This window comes from Chrysemys picta, chromosome 4 (genome assembly GCF_011386835.1).
Source record: "Chrysemys picta bellii isolate R12L10 chromosome 4, ASM1138683v2, whole genome shotgun sequence".
Classification (NCBI taxonomy): domain Eukaryota; kingdom Metazoa; phylum Chordata; order Testudines; family Emydidae; genus Chrysemys; species Chrysemys picta.
Window position 1 is genome coordinate 63977017 of NC_088794.1, and position 20098 is coordinate 63997114.

General features: G+C 45.9%; 1 protein-coding gene across 1 annotated transcript in view; it reads left to right on the forward strand.

Annotated features, from left to right (window-relative positions):
• CCDC73 (coiled-coil domain containing 73) overlaps positions 1-20098 on the forward strand; it is a 158717-nt gene that overhangs the window by 70373 nt on the left and 68246 nt on the right. The window contains exon 4 of the mRNA XM_065592461.1: positions 9018-9089. Coding sequence (XP_065448533.1) covers positions 9018-9089 — 72 coding nt within the window. The remainder of the gene's footprint in view (positions 1-9017; positions 9090-20098) is intronic.

A 20098-nucleotide genomic window follows, 5' to 3' on the forward strand; every position in this document is an offset into this window, starting at 1 on the left:
GCTAACTTTGATTCCATTAGGAGTCTAGTTACAGGCTGCTGAGCTGAATTCACTTTGGGCCAATGGTGCACTAGCACTGGGGCTCCCCTACTATGAGCTGAAATTGCTAAGAGCTGAAATCACAAAAGAGCTAAAGTTATTAAGAGCTGAGATCACTGAGACTGTGTTAACTAGTGGGGAAGCCTGAAGCTATATTGCTAAGCGGCTGGCGGAGCAGCTAGCAGAGTGGAGCCTCACGGGGACGGTTGGAGCTGAGCAACTCACAGGTCGGTGAGCAGGGCGGAGCGGCTGGAGAAGCAGCGAGCAGAGCAGAGGAGAGCAGAGCGGAGCCTTGTGGGAGCAGCCCAAGGAACGGCTGAAGTGGAGCAGAGCTGAGCGGCTCACAGGTCGGTGAGCAGAGCGGAGCAGCTGCCAGAGCAGTTCGTGGACGGCGGGAGCGGCTCACGGGACAGCTGGTGGAGTGGAGTGGCTCGTGGAGAAGGCTGCGGTGGAACCCCACGGAGAGGCAGCCGGTCGGCCTCGGATCACGTAAGGTGCCCCTTAACACCCTGCGTGCCTTCCCCCCCCACCCAGCTTGAACTCTGGGGCTGCACTGACCAGGGACAGAGACTTTGGGGGGTTGTTGGACTTTTGGAACTTTGGTGATCCTTGGGTTGCTGGACCCAAGAGACTTTGGGGGGTGGTTGGACTTTTGAGACTTTGGTGATCCTTGGGTTGCTGGACCCAAGAGACTTTGGGGTTGTTGGACTTTTGGGACTTTGGTGATTCTTGGGTTGCTGGTTTCAAGAACCAAAGGGAAAGGACACAGCCCAATTTGCTGGGGTGCGTTTTTTGCTCATGAAGCCTGTTTGTGGTGTTTTTCCAATTTAATGCTGATGTCGTTTACCTCATGTTATTAAACATTTTCTGTTACACTCAGACTCCGTGCTTGCGAGAGGGGAAGTATTGCCTCTTAGAGGCGCCCAGGGGGTGGTATGTAATTGTCCCAGGTCACTGGGTGGGGGCTCGAGCCGGTTTTGCATTGCGTTATTGAAACGGAACCCCTAGATACAGAACCTGGCCCTTGTTGCTGCCAACTTAGATGGGCAGAAGGGTTACATAACAATTCCTGTTAATAATCCCATAGTGAAGTCTAGCTTCCAATAGGACCATCTTAACAAATCTTTATCAAAAAAATTGCATAAAAAGGTGGTGGTCAGTGTGGTCTTGTGCACTGTGATGTGAGGATTATTAGTTTGGGTTCTGAGCTCAGTCCCTCTCTCGCCTGTCAAGGGCTAGAAATCCTGCAGAGATAGTTTCTATCCATCCTGGCTAGTTGTGCTGCTGTAGTGTTATAGAAACACCATCACCTTTACTGTTTACATAAGCAAACACTTTTCCCTTCATCTTGTTCCTCATCTCTGATGTGGAGAATCATATTATTCTAGCACATGAAATAATTTAAATTATGTCAGTAACAATCTATTAAAATATAGTTTAAATCTTGCATTGCATAAAAAGAATACATAATTTGTTAGAAACAACCAAGAGAGGAAATATGTGATATATTGAAAATCATAAATTTATTGTAGAGGCAGAAATAAAAAGTATTTTTGTGTGGTATGTATGGTATGCATTTAGTGATAGGAACAGTGGGGTATGAATTTAATAAAAAAAGAGGAATAGAAGATAGTACAAAGAACAATGCAGTCAAGTTTCTATTGTAACCATAGAGCTAGTTTTTCATAACTGTATGCAAAAACACATGCATAATTTACTTCTGCAATTGTTGATTATGCATACAAATGTATAATTAGACATTAAAGTGGTAGTTTGCATACACAATTTAAAGATTTAATGTTCAGTTGTAGTAACTACATGCATTACATTGTGCAGTTGTGCGCAAACAATTATGAAAACCTAACCCTTAACTTTTTCACTTCTTTGTATCTTTAGTTTTATCTGTGTAAAGATAAAAACAGTGTGTTTGGAGTTATTCAGGTTTCTAAACTTACAAGCCCTGCTTGCTTAAACTGTTTCTTCCTTAGAAGTTTTTTAGTTAGCAGAGTTTATAAATTCTTTGAACTCCAGCAGGAGTCTAGTGTTGTGGAGAAAATTTGTACTGCAGAGAAAAGTGGCTCAGCAACAGTGGGGTTGCAATCCAAAAAATCTTGGAAATTATTTGTGATCAGGGCTGTAAGTCTGTGGTGCTCAGAAATTCTACAGGAGCAGACCAGTAGCCCAAATGTAAACTTCCCAAGTTTCCTGACTGCATGGTAGGGTGCAAAGTCTGAAAACCTGTGAAATTTGAATTGAGTTTATAATCTAACAATTCTACACTCTGTCCAAAAGTCTTTAGTCTTCCAAGGGCATAACTCTTATTGACCTCAGAGGGAGTTCTATAAATGGAGGTGTGACCGGAGTCCCAGGGAGCTACACTGAGGTTACTCAATTAGGGTAAACTGCAAAGAATGGGGCAGACAATCCCCAAAGCTGGTGGATACTCCAATGCTTAGATTTACCAAGCCAGGACAAAACAGCTTTTATAATATCTTACAGGTTACCCAGCACCAACAAAACAGTTTCCTTAAAGTAACCCAGCCTTAGGCCTCCACCCAGACAGCCAAGTCAAATATGATGAAGAATACTGAAAATCTTATTAATCATATAAGAAAGTTTTACCAATCCCAAAAGACTGGACACGTTACCTTCCAGGTTAATGAATATTCCAGATTTTACCCAAATACACGCTCACAGCAAATTCTTATTAACTAAACTAAAATTTATTAAAATAGAAAAGAGTGAGAGTATTGGTTAAAAGATCAGCATACATACAGACATGAGTACAGTTCTGAGATCAGATTCATAGTAGAGATGGTGAGCTTTGTAGTTTCAAAGAGTTCTTTCAGAATTAGACCGTAGGTTCAGTCCAATGTCCACATTCAGGATGATCCATATGGGACTGGAGATTTCAGTCCTACGACTCAAGTTTTCCCTGCATAAAGCATCAAGCAGATCTGAGATAAAAAGGATCAGGACCCAAGGGTTTTTTATACAGTTCCAGGTCTTCTTTTGACGGCTCGGAGTTCTTAGGCAAACAACAGGCAGTCATTGAGACTTTGAAGTAGATCTATTTGCTAAGCATCACCGGTAATTAGCTACAGGGATTAACATAAGGCAATTGCCTGTTTTCCACCATTTGCAGGTGCTTTGCTATTCATTTCAAAAAGAGATGAATACAGTGATATCACTATTTTTACAATTCATTTCAATGTTAGGATCTCCCTTTCATCTCTGAATTAAAAGAATACAGCATAGATAGGAACTGTTTGATTACATTGTTAACCTCTAATAATATATATGTAAACACAAAAAACCCACAAATATTATCTACCAATATGTCCCTAAAGGTTGAATCTGGGTCATTTAGCCTGCAAGCTACTTAACCCTTTTTGGCCATGTGTCATACCTCAATGCGAGATTGGTATAGAAGGGAGCAGTTAGAGCTCCTGGATACACCTTAAGGACCTTCCGATCTTGTTATGAGCTATATTTACATTAAATTCTTTGTAAGGCCAAATTATTGATACATACTCTGGCCCAAGTTGACAACGTAGTCCATATTTTGTGAAATACTTTAGTGATTTCAGGGTTTGGTCTATGTGTTAACTTAACATAGCCATCAATGTTCTTCAGAGAGCACTTACTCTGACATTCAGCCATGAAGTCTGTGAGATGTTGTACCTCAGTTTTCCTTCTTGCACAGCAGTCCAAGCTTGCAATGGTTTTTCTGCGGTGGAAAGTTTTTGGATTGTGTATAATAAGCACTAGCTGTGAAACCTCAACATTATTAGGCTTTCTAATACAAAGTGTGTTCTTATTGACCAAAATATTATAATCATAAGGGTTTCTATTACATAGTGTGTTTTCATGTACCACTTTTAACATGTTCAGGGTTTTTTCCAAAAGACCATGCACATTGTACATTTTAACAGTTTTTTTGGCATCAGCCATGAACTAGTTACAAGAGTTAACATTAGCATTAATATTAACAACAAATCTATTACAAGTGTACATTTACAATCATTTTTGTTATGCCAAGCCTTTTGTTTAGATAGGCCATTTTTTAGGTCAACTTGTTCAATATTCCTTTTGAAGGTTTAGCTTTTTCTTTACCTTAGGGTTTTCCTTAAAATAGACTTTTAGGTTAACCACATACTTGGAGTTTTGGTATTTTAGATATGAGTGAGGCAAGTCTGTAATGACATTTTGCCTTTCATGGGTTAACTTGTCTTCCTTCTTTCCCCTTTTTAGGGGGTTGCAATTTGAGCTTTCTGTTATACCATAATCTATGGTCTGCCTGGCTATGTTCTTATTGCCAACAGCTATGGCAAATTTGTTCCTCCCTTGTCAGCTAGGTAGTTTACATGGACACCATGCCTTAAAGAGAGACAACCATTTTCTATCATCATGTCTGAACTATAGTTCTGCTTTTCAACTACCAATTTCTGCATCCACAAGGTATTAGATGCATCAGAGCTTACTAATAGGGTGACCATATTTAACAAATAAAAAAAGAGGACCCTCCACGGGCCCTGGCCCCGCCCATTTCCCCACCCCAGCCCCGCCCCAACTCCGCCCCGTCCCCACCCTAACTCCGCCCCCTCCTCCCTCCCACTCCCAGCCACGTGAAAAGGGCTGCCCGAGCGCTACCGGCTTCACGGTTTGCCGGGCAGCCACCAGACCCTGCGCCCCCGGCCGGCGCTTCCCCAGCGTAGCTGGAGCCCGGGAGGGGAAGCACCCAGCCGGGGGTGCAGGGTCTGGAGGCTGCCCGGCAAACGGTGAAGCCGGTAGCGCTCGGGCTTCGGGCAGCCCCTATGCCTCCGGACCCTGCGCCCCCGGCCGGGCACTTCCCCTCCCGGGCTCCGGCGGCGCAGGGTCCAGAGGCATGGGGACTGCCCGAAGCCCGTAGCGCTCGGCTCTTAAACAGAGCCGAAGAGTCAGGAGAGGAGCAGAACCGCCGCGGCCGGAGGCTCTGCTCCTCCCCTGACTCTTCGGCTCTGTTTAAGAGCCGAGCTGCCCGAGCGCTACCGGCTTCAGGCAGCCCTCATGCCTCCGGACCCTGCGCTGCCGGAGCCCGGGAGGGGAAGTGCCCGGCCGGCGGCTGGGGTCCGGAGGCAAGGGGGCTACCTGAAGCCCATAGCGCTCGGGCAGCTCGGCTCTTAAACAGAGCCGAAGAGTCAGGGGAGGAGCAGAACCGCCGCGGCCGGAGGCTCTGCTCCTCCCCTGACTCTTCGGCTCTGTTTAAGAGCCGAGCTGCCCGAGCGCTACCGGCTTCAGGCAGCCCTCATGCCTCCGGACCCTGCGCTGCCGGAGCCCGGGAGGGGAAGTGCCCGGCCGGCGGCTGGGGTCCGGAGGCAAGGGGGCTACCTGAAGCCCATAGCGCTCGGGCAGCTCGGCTCTTAAACAGAGCCGAAGAGTCAGGGGAGGAGCAGAGCTGCCGCGGGAGGGGAAATGCCCGGCCGGCATTTTCCTGGACATGTTCGGCTTTTTGGCAATTCCCCCCGGACGGGGGTTTGATTGCCGAAAAGCCGGACATGTCCGGGAAAAACCGGACGTATGGTAACCCTACTTACTAAGAAATTAGATGACATATTAAAAGGGTCTATGGGTTTATTCACAAGGCTGCTCTGCTGTGTAAAGCCAGGAATCCAGCCTTCCTTTGGAACCCGAGACACAAACTGTTCACTTTCAATATTAGCTAATGAAGCCTCCTGAGGCAAAGTCCAAGGCAAAGTCGGTGTATTCATTTTCATTTGGAAGACTTTGGCTATTAGGCACCGACACACTTTTCTTAGTAGACAAACTGTTGACTACCAGCAATAGCCCATTAAAAGTTAATGGGAGAAATTCCCTTTTACCTTCACTAGGGCACAGCTATTGACTTTTCAAAGACTTCACCCAGAAATTCCTTTCCTTCTGTAATATCATGAACTGCAACAGATTCTTTTTGAGCTTCAGTTATGTTTAGAATTGACTTTGGTACAACAGACAAATTAACAAACTCCTTCTGAGTTTCACTCAAACCCAGAACTACCTCTGGTACATCAGGAAGATTTTCACACAACTTCCTTTTGGGCACATAACTTCCTGCTAGACTCCATAGTCAAAAAGTTAGAGGCATTGTCTTCCTCTTTGCAGCTCTTCTTGCAAACAACAGGCAGGTTACCAGGCGCAACACACACAAGTTTAGGGACCATTCCCTTTTTGTTACAAGTTTCCACACTGTGTGTAACATAGTCAGATCACTTTTATGCTTTCCTTGTGCCCTGGTCATATCATCAACCTGATCAGACAAGGTTGTCATATCTTTATCCAGCAATGCACTAGCAACAAGCAAAATAGAAGCATCAGAATCGCCTGGTCCCTGGGAACTAGCCATAACATCAACTGGATGCAACCTGGTTATAATGTCATTATCCCTAGCAGACACAAACTTAGGAATATTTCCTTCCTAGGCTTCAGTTGTGTCCAGAATCAACTCTGATATAACTGATAAATTTTCAACCAACATAGGCTGATGGGCTTCTTCTGTCTGCTTTACAGACAAAGGACTGGAGAAACATTCTCCTTTAGCAGACACACTGCTATTCTCAACAGACAACCAATTTGAGATATCATTTCTCTTATCTCAGCACACATGGCTGTTCACAGTCAATTGTTTGGAGAGTGGGACAGCTTCCTTAACATTTAAGGTGGATTTTAGCCAAAGGCACTCTTACAAAATATTCAGATAATGCTACAACAGTTACACTTTCACCTGGCAAATAATCTGCCTCCCTGACAAGACTTGTCTTAACCAAAGTAATATCTGCTGTGGTGTCCCTCCATGCCATACACCTTATTCCATTAACTTCTGCACAGCTAATAAACTCTGTGTTATTGTTCCCATATTTAGCTTTAATATGAGTTATAAGGTCAAGTCCTTCAGAAACAAGAGTAACAGCATTTGCACACAAGGCAGCAGTGCTGGGCTCTTTTTGGGTCGCTAGTGTGTTTAGGATAACTGCATTAGCATTTACTGGATTTGCTGATTTATTTTTTACATTTGGCCACTCTGGTTTGATGTGTCCAAGTGTACCACACAAATGACATACTACTTGTCTTTGCTTAGAGTATGAGGTTTTCTGTTCTGGACTTCCATGAGCTTTTTTAATAGAAGTGGGGCTGGTCCCACTTTTAAACCATTCTCTTCGTTTAGACTGGGGAGAATAGTGATTATTCTTTCCCAAGGGCTTATTTCTTTCATGACTTTGATTCTGCACACATTCATCTGCAATCTCAGCAGCGTGCAAAACAGACCTGGGCTTTTTATCCCATATAGCAGGCCGGACCTCATCTGGAACCAAATTTAGCATCTGTTCTAGAGTAACTAATTGCATTAATTGTTTAAAATTGCCCCAAGCTTTCTCACCAGTAATCCACTTCCTGACAAAACCTAACAGTTTATGAGCACATTCTACATAAGAAATATCATTAGACATTTTAAAATTTCTAAATTTCAACATGTAAGTTTCAGATGTAACCTCAAAACGTTTTAACACAGTATCTTTATATTTTACATAATTCAAAGCTTCATCCATACTCATTTCATTGAACACCTCCCTAGCTTTCCCAGTCAATCCGGTCAGCAGGACAGGCATATGCTATACCTTGGGATATGGTGAATTTCACATAAAGGTTCAGAGGTAGATAGAAATTCCTCTATGTCTTCAGTATTTTTGTAAATGGGACAAATTCTTTCCCAGTTTTTGTTGTCACGAGGGTGGTGGTGGGGGATTTCCAGGTTGTAGCAGCTTTTTCAGCTCTTCAAAGACTTGGAGTTGAAGTCTGGCAGATTCCTGTTGCATCTAGTGAGCCTTCTCCTCAGCAGCCAGCCGTTCCATATGCCTTAAATGGGATTCTTTTTCCATATCAGTTATCTTTTGCTTTTCCTGAAATCGAAGATGTATCAGCTTTTGTTCATGTTCAAGTTGCTGCTGGTTTTTCACTGCAAGCATTTTCATTGGGTCTGCTTCCTGATCACTGGCCATTAACAGATTTTTCAGTTCTTGCTCTGTGACTTTTTTCCTAAAGGTCACTCCCTCTGTAAGCACAATTCTTCAAGGGTTTTTCTGTCAAGATCTTCATACAATCCTTGCTCACTCATTGTAACTGATTTTTAACCTTTAAACTCCAATATCAAAATGAATTTTTGTCAAGCATGTGGTTTTTACTACAAAATCTCAAATAACCACAGACTAAGGAATCATTCTTTTTGTCAAGTTCAAATTCCTTTTCCTAATTTTTGTTTTATGAATAGCTGTATGTATTTTTTTCAATATCCTTTTATGTAGTATGTATTGTGCACCAGAGTTTAGATAGATGAAAATTTGTAAATTCTATGGCTATCATATTATGAACAAATAAATATGTGGACTAATAAATGATATTACCTTTCTCCTGCATAGTTTTTCTCCTCATTCATAACAAATGGGTAATACCTTTCACCAGTGGAATTCAGAGGTGATCTAGAGTTGTTGATGCCGGGGACTTGAGGACTAAGCCTCACTCTTCACCCTGGGCTACCAGACATTCTGCCTCTGGTGGTAGAGCAAGTTGGCCGTTCTGTTTCTCCCAACCAATTTGTTCTACAACTTTATTTTTTATTAATTTTGTGTTCATACAGAAGGCTCCGGCAACAACTCTGGATTGCCTCAAAATTCCACAGGTGAGAGGCATTACCCATTTGTTATGAATTAGGACATAAGCTTCTAGCAGAAAGAAAATTACCAGGTAAGACATTTCTCATTCAAGGCTTCAATTTTAGATAAGTAATTTATTTTATTCATTTTTTTCTAGAACCTACTTAAGAAAGAATCAAAATAGCAATATTTTTTCTTAAAATATTATTTCTCTGTTACTGAAAGGATATAAGTAAGAGTCACATTTAAAGCACATTATAATTTGAGCTAATTTAAAGTATTTTCACTGAACAGGAATCTCTGCAGCATGAGACAGAAACATTAAACAAACAACACAAAGAAACCATGGCAGCTTTAAAAAAACAGGTAGGAAACTGAGACTCTTTAACTCTGATAATAATACTTTTAAATATGGTGGTCCGAAAACCAAATTATCAAGTAGTATTAAAAACTTTGTAATGCTGTATATAAAATATTATGATACAACCCCACGGGAAAACATTAAGTCCTTTTTTGCTTTCAGACACACAAAACACACATGTTTTAATTAATACTTCCTACAGCTGTATCCGAGAGAGAGAGAATCTTTTTTTCACAGAAATCTCACAAAGCTAAGAATCTGGCAAAGGCAAATTATGATGATCAGGAAGAAATAGTCAACCTGGTCAAGTTCCTACCTGAAGAAAGATATCCCCTTCAAAAATACATTCCAAAATGTCATCCAGCCTTCAACATTAATGCAACCAGAGAAGCAAAAATAGGATTAATTTGGATCTAATTAAGTGTAAGTATAGTATACTTTGGGCCAGATCCTCAGTTTTGCCAGAGCAGTGCTTGATACACCTGGGAGTCCCCACCTGATCTGCCTTTGGAGGCTGCTGGTGGCTGAATTGCTCCCTGGTACAAGTTAGAGCTTCTCTAACTTGTGCTGGTGAATAACTGCTCTATAAATGATGCTTCATTGGTTAGGATTGCTGAAGCGCATTGTGTTCTAGCTCTGCCCCTAATAACCCCCCAACCAAGGGGAGCAGCAGCTGTTAAGGTGTCCCCTAAAGTAGGGCATTTTTCAGGTGCTGCCTTAAGGTAGCTTTGAGCACCGTTATGTTACTCGAACAGTGGGATTTGTACGTGCTTAGGTACCTTATTGAATTGATATGACCTAAGTGGCATTTTAATATAATACTCCAATATTTTTTCTTCTGCCCTTTAAACCATGAAATACAATCCTTATATTTTCTTTTAAAGTTTATTTCCTCATTGCCACCATTTCAATGAATAAAGTATCTCAAAATAAGTGAGACAAGGAGGCTGAGCTAATTTCTTTTATTGGACCAACTTCTGTTGGTGGAAGGGACAAGCTTTCAAACTTCACAGAGTTCTTCCTCAGATCTGGGGAAGGTAGACCAGAGTGGCCAACCTAAATACAAGGTTGGACAGATTGTTAAGCATATGGTGTTCACACATGTTGTAGGATACCACTTAAACTGAAGTGGACAATCAACACGTCTGCAGTAGTAGGACAAAGGAGGATAGTAGGCAGCAGGGTAAGTTACAATTACAAATTGTTGTAATGAGCCATAAAACCAACATCTCTAAGTCCATCTTCTTTAGTGTCCAGCAGAGTTATAAATTTAAGTACCCAGGCTCATCTTCTGACAGTGTTGTGCAGGTTTCTTTTGAGGATGAGAACTGAGAGGTCTGATATGGAGACATTGCTTTGTGAAATGTGTTCAGGATGTTTTTGTCTTTTATAATTTTTCTATGTGAATTCATTTGAGACTGAAGTGATTGTCTGGGTTCCCCCACATAGTAGTTGTTAGGGTATTTAATGCACTGGATGAGGTACACCACATGTTGTGATAGACAAATGTAGGATCCATTGATGTTGAAAGGTGTTTTGTAGGGGGTATTGATCATTGTAACAGTGGAGATATGTCTGCACATTTTGGATCTGTTGTACTGGCAGGGTCTGATGCTGCTTTGAGTTGGTGAGTCCTGGTTTCTGGGGACTTCTATGAGTGAAAAATAGTTAACAGAACACTATGGGTGAAGGTCTGGGCTAATGGAAGACATACATTTTTAGAAAAAAAGAAAATGGCAGGTACACAATTCTTTGAAGAAAATGAGATTCTTCTTCAAATAGATTCAGCTGTGTATTGCGCTTGTGTGTGCATGTGCCCAGTGCATTGAAGCTGGAAAATTCCACCTAGCAGTACTCATAGGGGGGCAGTTCTCATGCCTTGTGGCCATAGCCCTTCTCCTGGCTCTATGACATGACACCACCCTGACCAGGCTTGGTGCATGCTGCTGCTCCATGTTCTGGGGCTGGCGATTCCCCCTAGAGATGGAGAAGCTGTTCCCCTCCTTGAGTGTGCCAAGGAAAAAGTCTCATAAGACCAATTGAGATCACTATAAGTCTTGTGATGACTCTTCTTGGACTAAGAAGAGTACGGATGCGTGCCGTGCTACTGCTGGCATGTGGGATGGAACAGGTCCTTCAAATCATTCCCTGGTACCGTGTATACACGCAGGATCCCATACCATTTACTCTAGTTCTGACCCTGGAATGTCCGTTCAGTCTGTACCAGTGACATCTCTTCTGACACCAGCTGTATCCACACCAGTGGCATACCAGGTGGCAGTGGATCTACTCCCCACTCATGACAGCCACAACCTCATTGGCACCATCTAGACATGTCACAGACCCTCAGTGGCTGTTGGTAATATAGCCTGATTTCCCCCTGTCACAGACTGCAGAGTTGAGACTGGGGCTAGGTCTGGAACCGAGGAATGATACATTCCTTGTCACTGTTGTTGCCTTGGCAGCAGATCTGGTTTTGGGTGATTTGTCATCTGTGTCTGGAACTGCACTCTCAACCTTCAACTACAGTTTGAGTGTGCCTATGACTGTTGGTTCACGTGGCTGCATTCACACTGTCCAGTTTGTCAGGCTGCGTCTTGGCCCTCTCCAAATGTGGCTGAGGACAATTAGATATATGGTTGTGGACAGTACAGAACAACGTATGACAGGGTGTCCTCTTCTCTCGGGTCCCACTGCCCAGGACCAGAAATATGGTCAGAGCTTGCATGTTGCACTCAGGTCTCTCTCTATTTCACTGTGTTGCTCCTCCATGGCTAAATGAGGAATAGGAACAATGTTTGGAGGCTGTGCGACAGGTTTTACTTAATAGTAGGAAGCCCGCCACCAGATTGGCCTATTTGGCCAAATGGGAACATTTTTCAGTGTGGTCATCGGCCCTTAGGGTTCAACCAATGTTGACTGGGATTCAGGACATCTTGGAGTACTTGTTACATCTTCAGTCTTCAGGTCTTGCACTCAGTCTGTTGAAGGTCCATGTGGCTACAATTTCGGCATTTCATCCTTCCATCCAGTGGAGGTTGTTATTTTTGAATGCCATGGTAGCAAGGTTCTTGAAAGGAGTCCTTTGTCTCCACCCACCAGTGAAAGAATCATTTCATTTGTGGGACCTCAATACAGTTTTAGCAGCTCTGATGGGACCTTTGAGTCTTTGGCACCTTTTTTTCCACTTCTGTGTCAAAAGATTGCATTCCTGGTGGCTATGACCTCCATGAGTTGCAGGCTGTGATGGCAGAGCCTTCTTATACTCAGCTGTCTGAAGACAAAGCAACCTTGCAGCCACACACTGAGCTTTATGTAAAGTAGTGACTCAATTTCACCTGAATCAAGCAGCGTATCTACCTGTGTTCTGTCCTAAGCCACAGACAGACAAACCCTGGAGAAGCAGCATCTTCATTCACTGAACATCAGGCACTGCCTCACCTTTTACTTGGACAGGAACTAAACTGTTTTGTGCTTCACCTTGTCTGTCATATGCAGACTGGAAGAAGGGACAAGCCCCTTTTTGCGGACAGTCACCAGGTGGATAACTTCCTGCATCTAAAGTGATCAAAATCGTGTCAACTACGCTCCCTCAAAAGCTGCAAGCTCACTCAATGAGGGCACTTGCTATGTCAATGGCCTTTTTAGGTGACGTTTCAGTATTGGACTTTGCAGGGCTGCCATTTGATCACCTGTGCATACGTTTACCAACTATTATGCCATTACGGCAGCATGCAGAACAGATGTGTACTTTGGTAGACCAGTCGTTGTTTAAGTAGGCTCCAGGCCCCACCTTTTGTGTGTACTGCTTGTGAATCACCTAGGTGGAATACACGGCTGCATCTACTCAAAGAAGAAGAAACAGTTACTACTTCTTTGAGTGATGGTCCTTATGTGTATTCCGCACATGGGTGTGCATGCGTGCCAAGTTCCTGAGTCCAGAAGTTTTCTCCAATCAGAGTCCATTGACCTGCATATGCACAGTGTCTTTCCTCGTGTTTCCAACCAAGGATATCAGGGACGGTGTGGGTTGACGCCACTACAGTTCCTTCTTACCTTCACAAGGCCTGAGTTGGAACCCCTATTCCTCCTTTGCTCTTATTTCATTAAGAGAGTTGTTGTATATACCAGTGTAAATATTTTTTTCATAGTTTTATAGCTTAGTTTAGCATTGTACAGTGTAGTATAGAACCCCAGTCGGGGGAGAAGAACCCTTTGCTACCTAAGGGCTATGCACAGGTCCCAGGCTTCAAGAACTGTATCTCCTGCCCTCATTCCTTTTTCATTAGTGACGAGCATCAATGGTGCCTCTAGTGTCTGGGTGAGGCGCACATCTCAGTGAAGTGCGACATGTGTAAGTCCTTCCCGCCAAGAACTAGAGAGGCCTGTGAGCTCCAACTCCATAATAAGTTCCTGATCAAAGATGATTTGAGGCCCCAGACTCACTCTGATCCTGGCCAGGGAGACACCCCGGTACAGTGGCCTCGACCAACCACTAGTGCCCCTCTGAGCACAAGCCATGATGTGGAGTCTGTGACGGGTTGGATCACAGAAACCCCCTTGGGAGCTGCCACCCGATGTGGAAAGACTACCCCTGCTCCTGTTTTCCCTGCCAGCTCAGGACTCCAGCACTCTGTCTTGCTGAGCCAGACACTCCCGTCTGGCTCCAGACACAGACCCAGGGTCTGAATCACTTGTCCCAAGGCTGCAAGTTTACCTGAAAACAGCTCACAGTAGTGTGCTTGTCTTTAGCACTCAGATGCCCAACTCCCAATGGGGTCTAAACCCAAATAAATCCGTTTTACCCTACATAAAGCTTATGCAGGGCAAACTCATAAATTGTTTGCCCTCTATAACACTGATAGAGAGATACGCACAGCTGTTTGCTCCCCCAGGTATTAATACATACTCTGAGTAAATTACTAAATAAAAAGTGATTTTATTAAATACAGACAGTAGGATTTAAGTGGTTCAAAGTAGTAACAGACAGAACAAAGTAAGTCACCAAGCAAAATAAAATAAAATGCGCAAATCTATGCCTAATCAAACTGAATACAGATAATCTCACCCTCAGAGATGCTTCAGTAAGTTTTTTCTCAGACTGGACACCTTCCAGGCCTGGGCACAATTCTTTCCCCTGGTACAGCTCTTGTTGCAGCTCAGGTGATAGCTAGGGGATTCTTCATGATGGCTCCTCTCTCCGCTTGTTCTCTTCCACCCCTTTATATATCTTTTGCATAAGGTGGGAACCCTTTGTCCCTCTGGGTTTCCACCCCCCCTCACTGGAAAAGCACCAGGTTAAAGATGGATTCCAGTTCAGGTGACATGTTCACATGTCACTGCAAGACTTCATTACTCACTTGCCAGCACACACATATACAGGAAGACTCACAGGTAAATACAGCCATCTTCAGACAATGGGAGTCATCAAGATTCCAAACCATCCTTAATGGCCCACACTTTACATAATTACAATAGGCCCTCAGAGTTATATTTCATATTTCTAGTTTTAGATACAAGAGTGGTACATTTATACAAATAGCATGATCACACTCAGTAGATTATAAACTTTGTAATGATACCTAACAAGAGACCTTTTGCATGAAGAATATTCCAGTTACATTATATTCACTTATCATATTTTTATAAAACCATATAGACTGCACAGAGTCGTTGGCAGCAAAGCCCAAGGACAAGCCCCCTCCACCCCCCCAAGAATAAGAAACATTCTTTTGGTCATAAGAGCAGATCCCTGCAGCAGATTGCGCATAAGAGGCACATTTCCTCCCCAAGCTGTGCCAGGTTGGGTGAAACATTATGGGCTGATCCCGTGGAACCGGTGCCAAAGGGTAAAGTAAAAAAGAAGCAGGATCCTTTGGTACCATCAGTGACCATGGTGCTGGGAATCATGGAGCACCCAACTCCAAAGGTGGCTCTGGATGTTCCATCGGTGCCACCTCATCAATATGCAGACTGTCTCCACTCCTGTCAGGCCTGTCCATTCTCCTGGACATTCCTGCGCCTGGGGATGAACTGTTGCAGGAGAGGCTCCTTCCCCATCCATCAGATCGGGACCCCCCGGTACCAACAGTCTTGCTGTTTCCAATGGAATTGTTGTCTGACATAGAGGAATCCCAGGACATAGCCCTGCCAATGTCTCTGCCACAGCACACAAACCCAGATGGACAGCCAAGGCAACCTTATCCACCTGGGTATGACTCTTTCTCCACGCCCCCCCCTCCCATCTCCCCAAGGAAGGTTGGTATCACTTTCAATGGAGGCTGCTGAGACCAGTGGTCCCCCTCCTTCTGGCCTTACTGGAGCCCCCAGGACCCGTATTACAGATGTCTGGCACATATCAGGGGGTCTTATTGTTCCTTCCCCACTCACCAGCTGGCTTCGTTGGTATACGAGGAGGAAGATGTGGAATCAGTACTGCCAGTTCCGATCGGAGCCTCCTCATCACTGGATCAGGCAGTCATCCTTTTGCCACCCTCTCTACTGGATGATCCCCGTCAATACCAAGAATTGCTATAGAGGGGGGCTAGTGATCTATAAATTCTGCTGGGGAAGTCCAGGATCCCAACATCATCTCCTGAATATTCTTCAACCCCAGGGACCAACCAGGATGGCCCTTCCCATACACAAGACCATACTGGCACTGACCAGGATGGTTTGGCATATGCCCATATCATGTGTCTTCCTCCCACGAAAAAGGCAAGAGTTGCTATTTCATGCCAGCCAAAGGGACCAATTTTCTTTTTATGCACCTGGCCTCTAATTCACTGTGGAGTGGGTTCAACAACAGCTGTGGAGCGGGCTCAGCAACACCCACAGAAGTTGAGCCCACCAGACAAGGGGTCGAAAAGGTTGGACCTCCTAAGCAGGAAGATCTTTTCCTCAGTGGGGCTGCAGTTGTGCGTAGCCAACTACCAGGTGCTGTTTGCTAAGTATGATTTCAGTATCTACTGCGGGCTGGCAGAGTTTAAGGACAAGCTCCCTGAGGATGACCAGGCCCAGTTCCAGGCCTTGGTAGATGAGGGGAGACTGATGGCAAAGGTGGCCCTCCAGGCCGTGGTGGCGCAGCTGACACTGAATCCTGTTCCTTGGCCACCAGACTGGTTATGTGCAGAGACTGTTGGCTCCAGTCTTTGGGTTTCCTGAGAGAGGTTCAAAACACTATTGAGGACCTCCCTTTCGACAAAGCCAACCTTTTTAATGACAAGATGGATGAGTCTCAGCATTCCCTGAAGCACTCGTGTTCCACTCTGCGGTTCCTGGGAATCTACACCCTGCCCCCCAGGAAAAAGCACCAGAGGCAGCCCTTCAGACCACATCCACCTAATGCATACCCATCCTACTATCAATAGCTACCTCCGCACAGATGACAGAGGTCCCAAAGAGCTCGCTTCCCAGCCCCGGCCACCTTCTCAATCCTCTCCAAGCTGCAGTCCAAGAGTCATTTTTGATATGGGTTGAGACCTGTGAACAACCTTTGATGGCACCTATCTCACCCCCTGTCATCTTTGGTGGCCACCTTGCCCACAGTTGAAGCAAGATCACCGTGAACAGTTGGGTACTGGACATGATCCATCACGGATACTCCACACAGTTTTTTTCCTTCCTGCCTCATCACCCTCCCACCTGACTCCCTTTGGGGATCCCTCTCACCAATTGATTCTTCAGACTCTCTGCTTCTCAAGGGTGCGATAGAGGTCGTCCTGCCTCAATACCAGGGGAGAGGGTTCTACTCACCATATTTCCTCATCCCCCAAAAAGGCAAAGGGTGGAGGCTCATCCTGGATTTTTGTTAGCTAAATATATTAATCAGAAAGCTGAAATTCTGGCTGGTCACACTGATATTGATAATTCCCTCCCTCTAGGAGGAATCATGGTTCATTGCTCCATGAAAGATGCATATTTCCGTGTGGCCATCCACTTGTCTCACAGGAAGTTCCTGAGATTCAAGGTGGAGCAGCAACATTACCGGTTTCACATCCTCCCCTTCAGCCTAGCAACAGCACCAAGAGTCTTTACTAAGGTGTTTGTAGTCGTAGCAGCCCAAATAAGATGCCAGGGACTTGTATGGTATTCCTGTACCTGGACGACTGGCTTCTTAGTGGGACAATTGTGGCAAGAAGTTGTCTTCATGATTTAGTCTCTTTGACACCTCCTTAGGGGTCTGCGTGAATGAACACAAATCACCTACACAGACAATAAACTTTAGAGAGGCTCTCTGTGTGAGCCTTCCTTCTGGTGGACTGGTTCTCCACAATGAGCACCCTGATTGCCTGCATTCGCCCCAAGCCCTGCACCAGAGCACGCCAGTGCCTCTCTCTTTTGGGACACATGGCCGCCTGCACCTACATGACGCCCCTTGTGAGACTTCACCTGCGGTGCCTACAGGCCTTGCTTCGCTCTACCTACAAGTCAACCAGAGACCTCATAGACTCCAGGGTCACTGTTCCCTTGGACATTCTGGCCTCTCTCATTTGGTGGTCTGATCCATCCAAGGTCATGACCGGGATCCCTTTCAGCCCTCCTATACCAAGGGCCATGTAGCGGTCCGCACTCACCCCTGCGGCGCCCCCTACTGGTTTCTTCGGGGAATCAGCTCGTCCAGCATCTGGAGCTCCCTCTGCAGGCCGGTGATCCGGCTTGTCCCTACTTCTGGCCCCGTGTCCCTCCCAGGACCAGGTGCACCTATTACTAGGATGCTGCCCCCTGGCAGTACCCCACAGATCTGGGTCTCCCCTCCCTGGGGAACCCCCACCCACTATCCCCACCTTGCCTCAGCACTAGGCCACTGCCAGTCACCAACTAGCCCCCGCTCCCTGGGGCGGACTGCAGTATAGGCCACTCATTACTGGCAAGGGGGGTTTGGACCTGTTGCCTTGGACTAGCCCTGGGCTGCCCTCTGCAAGCCCCAGTACCCCTTGGCCTAATACTAGGCCGCAGCCTGGGGCTTTCCAGGCTGGAGCTCCCCAGCTCCTCAGCCTTTCCCCAGCCCTGCTCCACTACAGGTACCCTGTGTCTAGCTCCCTGCAGCCAGGCCCTTCTCTCCCTGAACGCAGAGAGAGAGTCTGAGCTCCTGGCTCCCAGCCTCTTATATAGGGCCAGGTGAGGCCTGATTGGGGCGTGGCCCCAGGTGCAGCCACTTCCCCCGATCAGCTCAGCCTGCACGCTGCCTGCTCCCTGGGCTATCTCAGACCCTTCCAGGCAGGAGCAGGTGTCCACCCTGCTACAGGGCATCATTGTGATGGATGCTTCCCTAACAGAATGGGGTGTCCACCTTGATCACCACAAAGTGCAAGCTGCATGGACATCACAGGAAGCCAGGCTACACATAAACATCATGAGACTCTGGGCAATCCATCTTGCCTGCAAAGCCTTCCTTTCCCTCATATGCTTCCTCCACGTGCAGATCCTATATAAAACATTACCACAGTGGTCTGTGTCAACAAGCAGGGAAGGGTGAGATCTCGTCCTCTCTGCTCCGAGGCAGAGGAATTGGTGTGTCAGAAACCAGGTGACCATACAGGTTGTGTACCTCTCAAGTTCTTAGAATTCTCTGGCTGACATACTGAACAGGACTCTCTGCATAGACCACAAATGGGAACTATTTGACATAATCCTGACTGATCTCGTCGCATGGTGTGGTACTCCCTTATGAGACCTCTTTGCATCACAAATTAATCAAAAGCTTCCCATCTACTGCTTGAGGAGGGCTGTAGGTAGATACGCCCAGGGTGATGTTCTCCTGCTCCCCTGAATGGGTGACCTTCAATATACCTTTCTCCCAATTCCCCTTCTGCCTCAAGTTCTCCAGAAAGTTTTCCAGGACGGACCATCATCATTCTTATAGTACTCTACTGGCCCTGGCAGTTTTGGTTCACAGACCACCTGAAGCTCTCCACCAGTCAGGCTCCAGTCATTCCTGGATCTTCTCAAACAGGACCAAAGGAGGCTCAGGCATCCCAACCCAGGCTCTCTTCACCTCACGGCCTGGGGTTTGGATGGGCATCTATGATGGGGTGTCCACCCCACACAGGATTGGAAGGGGTTAAGATGGCCTAGCTGGCCAATTAATTCCCCAGGATGCATCTGGAGGAGGAGCCAGGCAACAGGGAACTAACTGATTGCACACAGGCTCACCTTTGCAGTAACAGATGGAGCCTATAAAGCCAGGAAGCTGGCTACAGATGGGGGGCTTCAGGGAAGTAGGCTCCTTGAGTGGAGGGAGTTGGAAGGCTGGCAAACCCAGAGAGAGGGGAAGCCAGATAAGTAGGAAGAAGGCCAGGGAAACAGCAGCAAGGGGTGGGACCATGCAGAGACCTTGGCTGCTTGTTATAGGGTCCTTGGCTGGAACCCAGTGCAGTGAGCAGGCCTGGGTTCCCCTACCAGCCACTGAGAAGTGGCAAGGGTGTTGGAGTTGCCAGTCAGACAGCGTGTCTGGAAGGACTTTGAATTCCCCAAAAGGGGAGAACCTTAGTGATCTGGCCAGAGGTCAAGCCACGAAGAGGAGACTGCAGTCCGTGGAGTGAGAGAGGCACCAGGGCATGACACCACGGGTGAAGACATCACCGGAGGGGGAGCGCAACACCTGGCAGAGATAAATTTCCAGGACAGCCAGCAGGAGGCGCACTAGTGGTGAGTGAACCCTGTGACAGTGTCTAACATAGAACGTACATATTCAGCCTCAGTCCAATGGATCCTTAACCAGAGCAGGAAAGAGTCCACCAGAATGTGCTACCAGACAAAGTGGCACCTCTTCTTGAAGTGGGGGCACTGTCATCACCATTCTCTTGACACGGTGACCATCCCAGTTGTCCTTGATTATTTCTTCACCCTGAAAACACTGCTGGGGTGAAAACCTCAGCTCCCTCTTTGTGCAACTAGTGGCATTTAGTGCCTTCCTTCCCATAGTGGAGGGATGCTCTCTCTTCATGGACCCAACGACAGTATATTTATGAAAAGCTTGGTCAGAACCTTCCCACCTGTTGTCAAACCCATG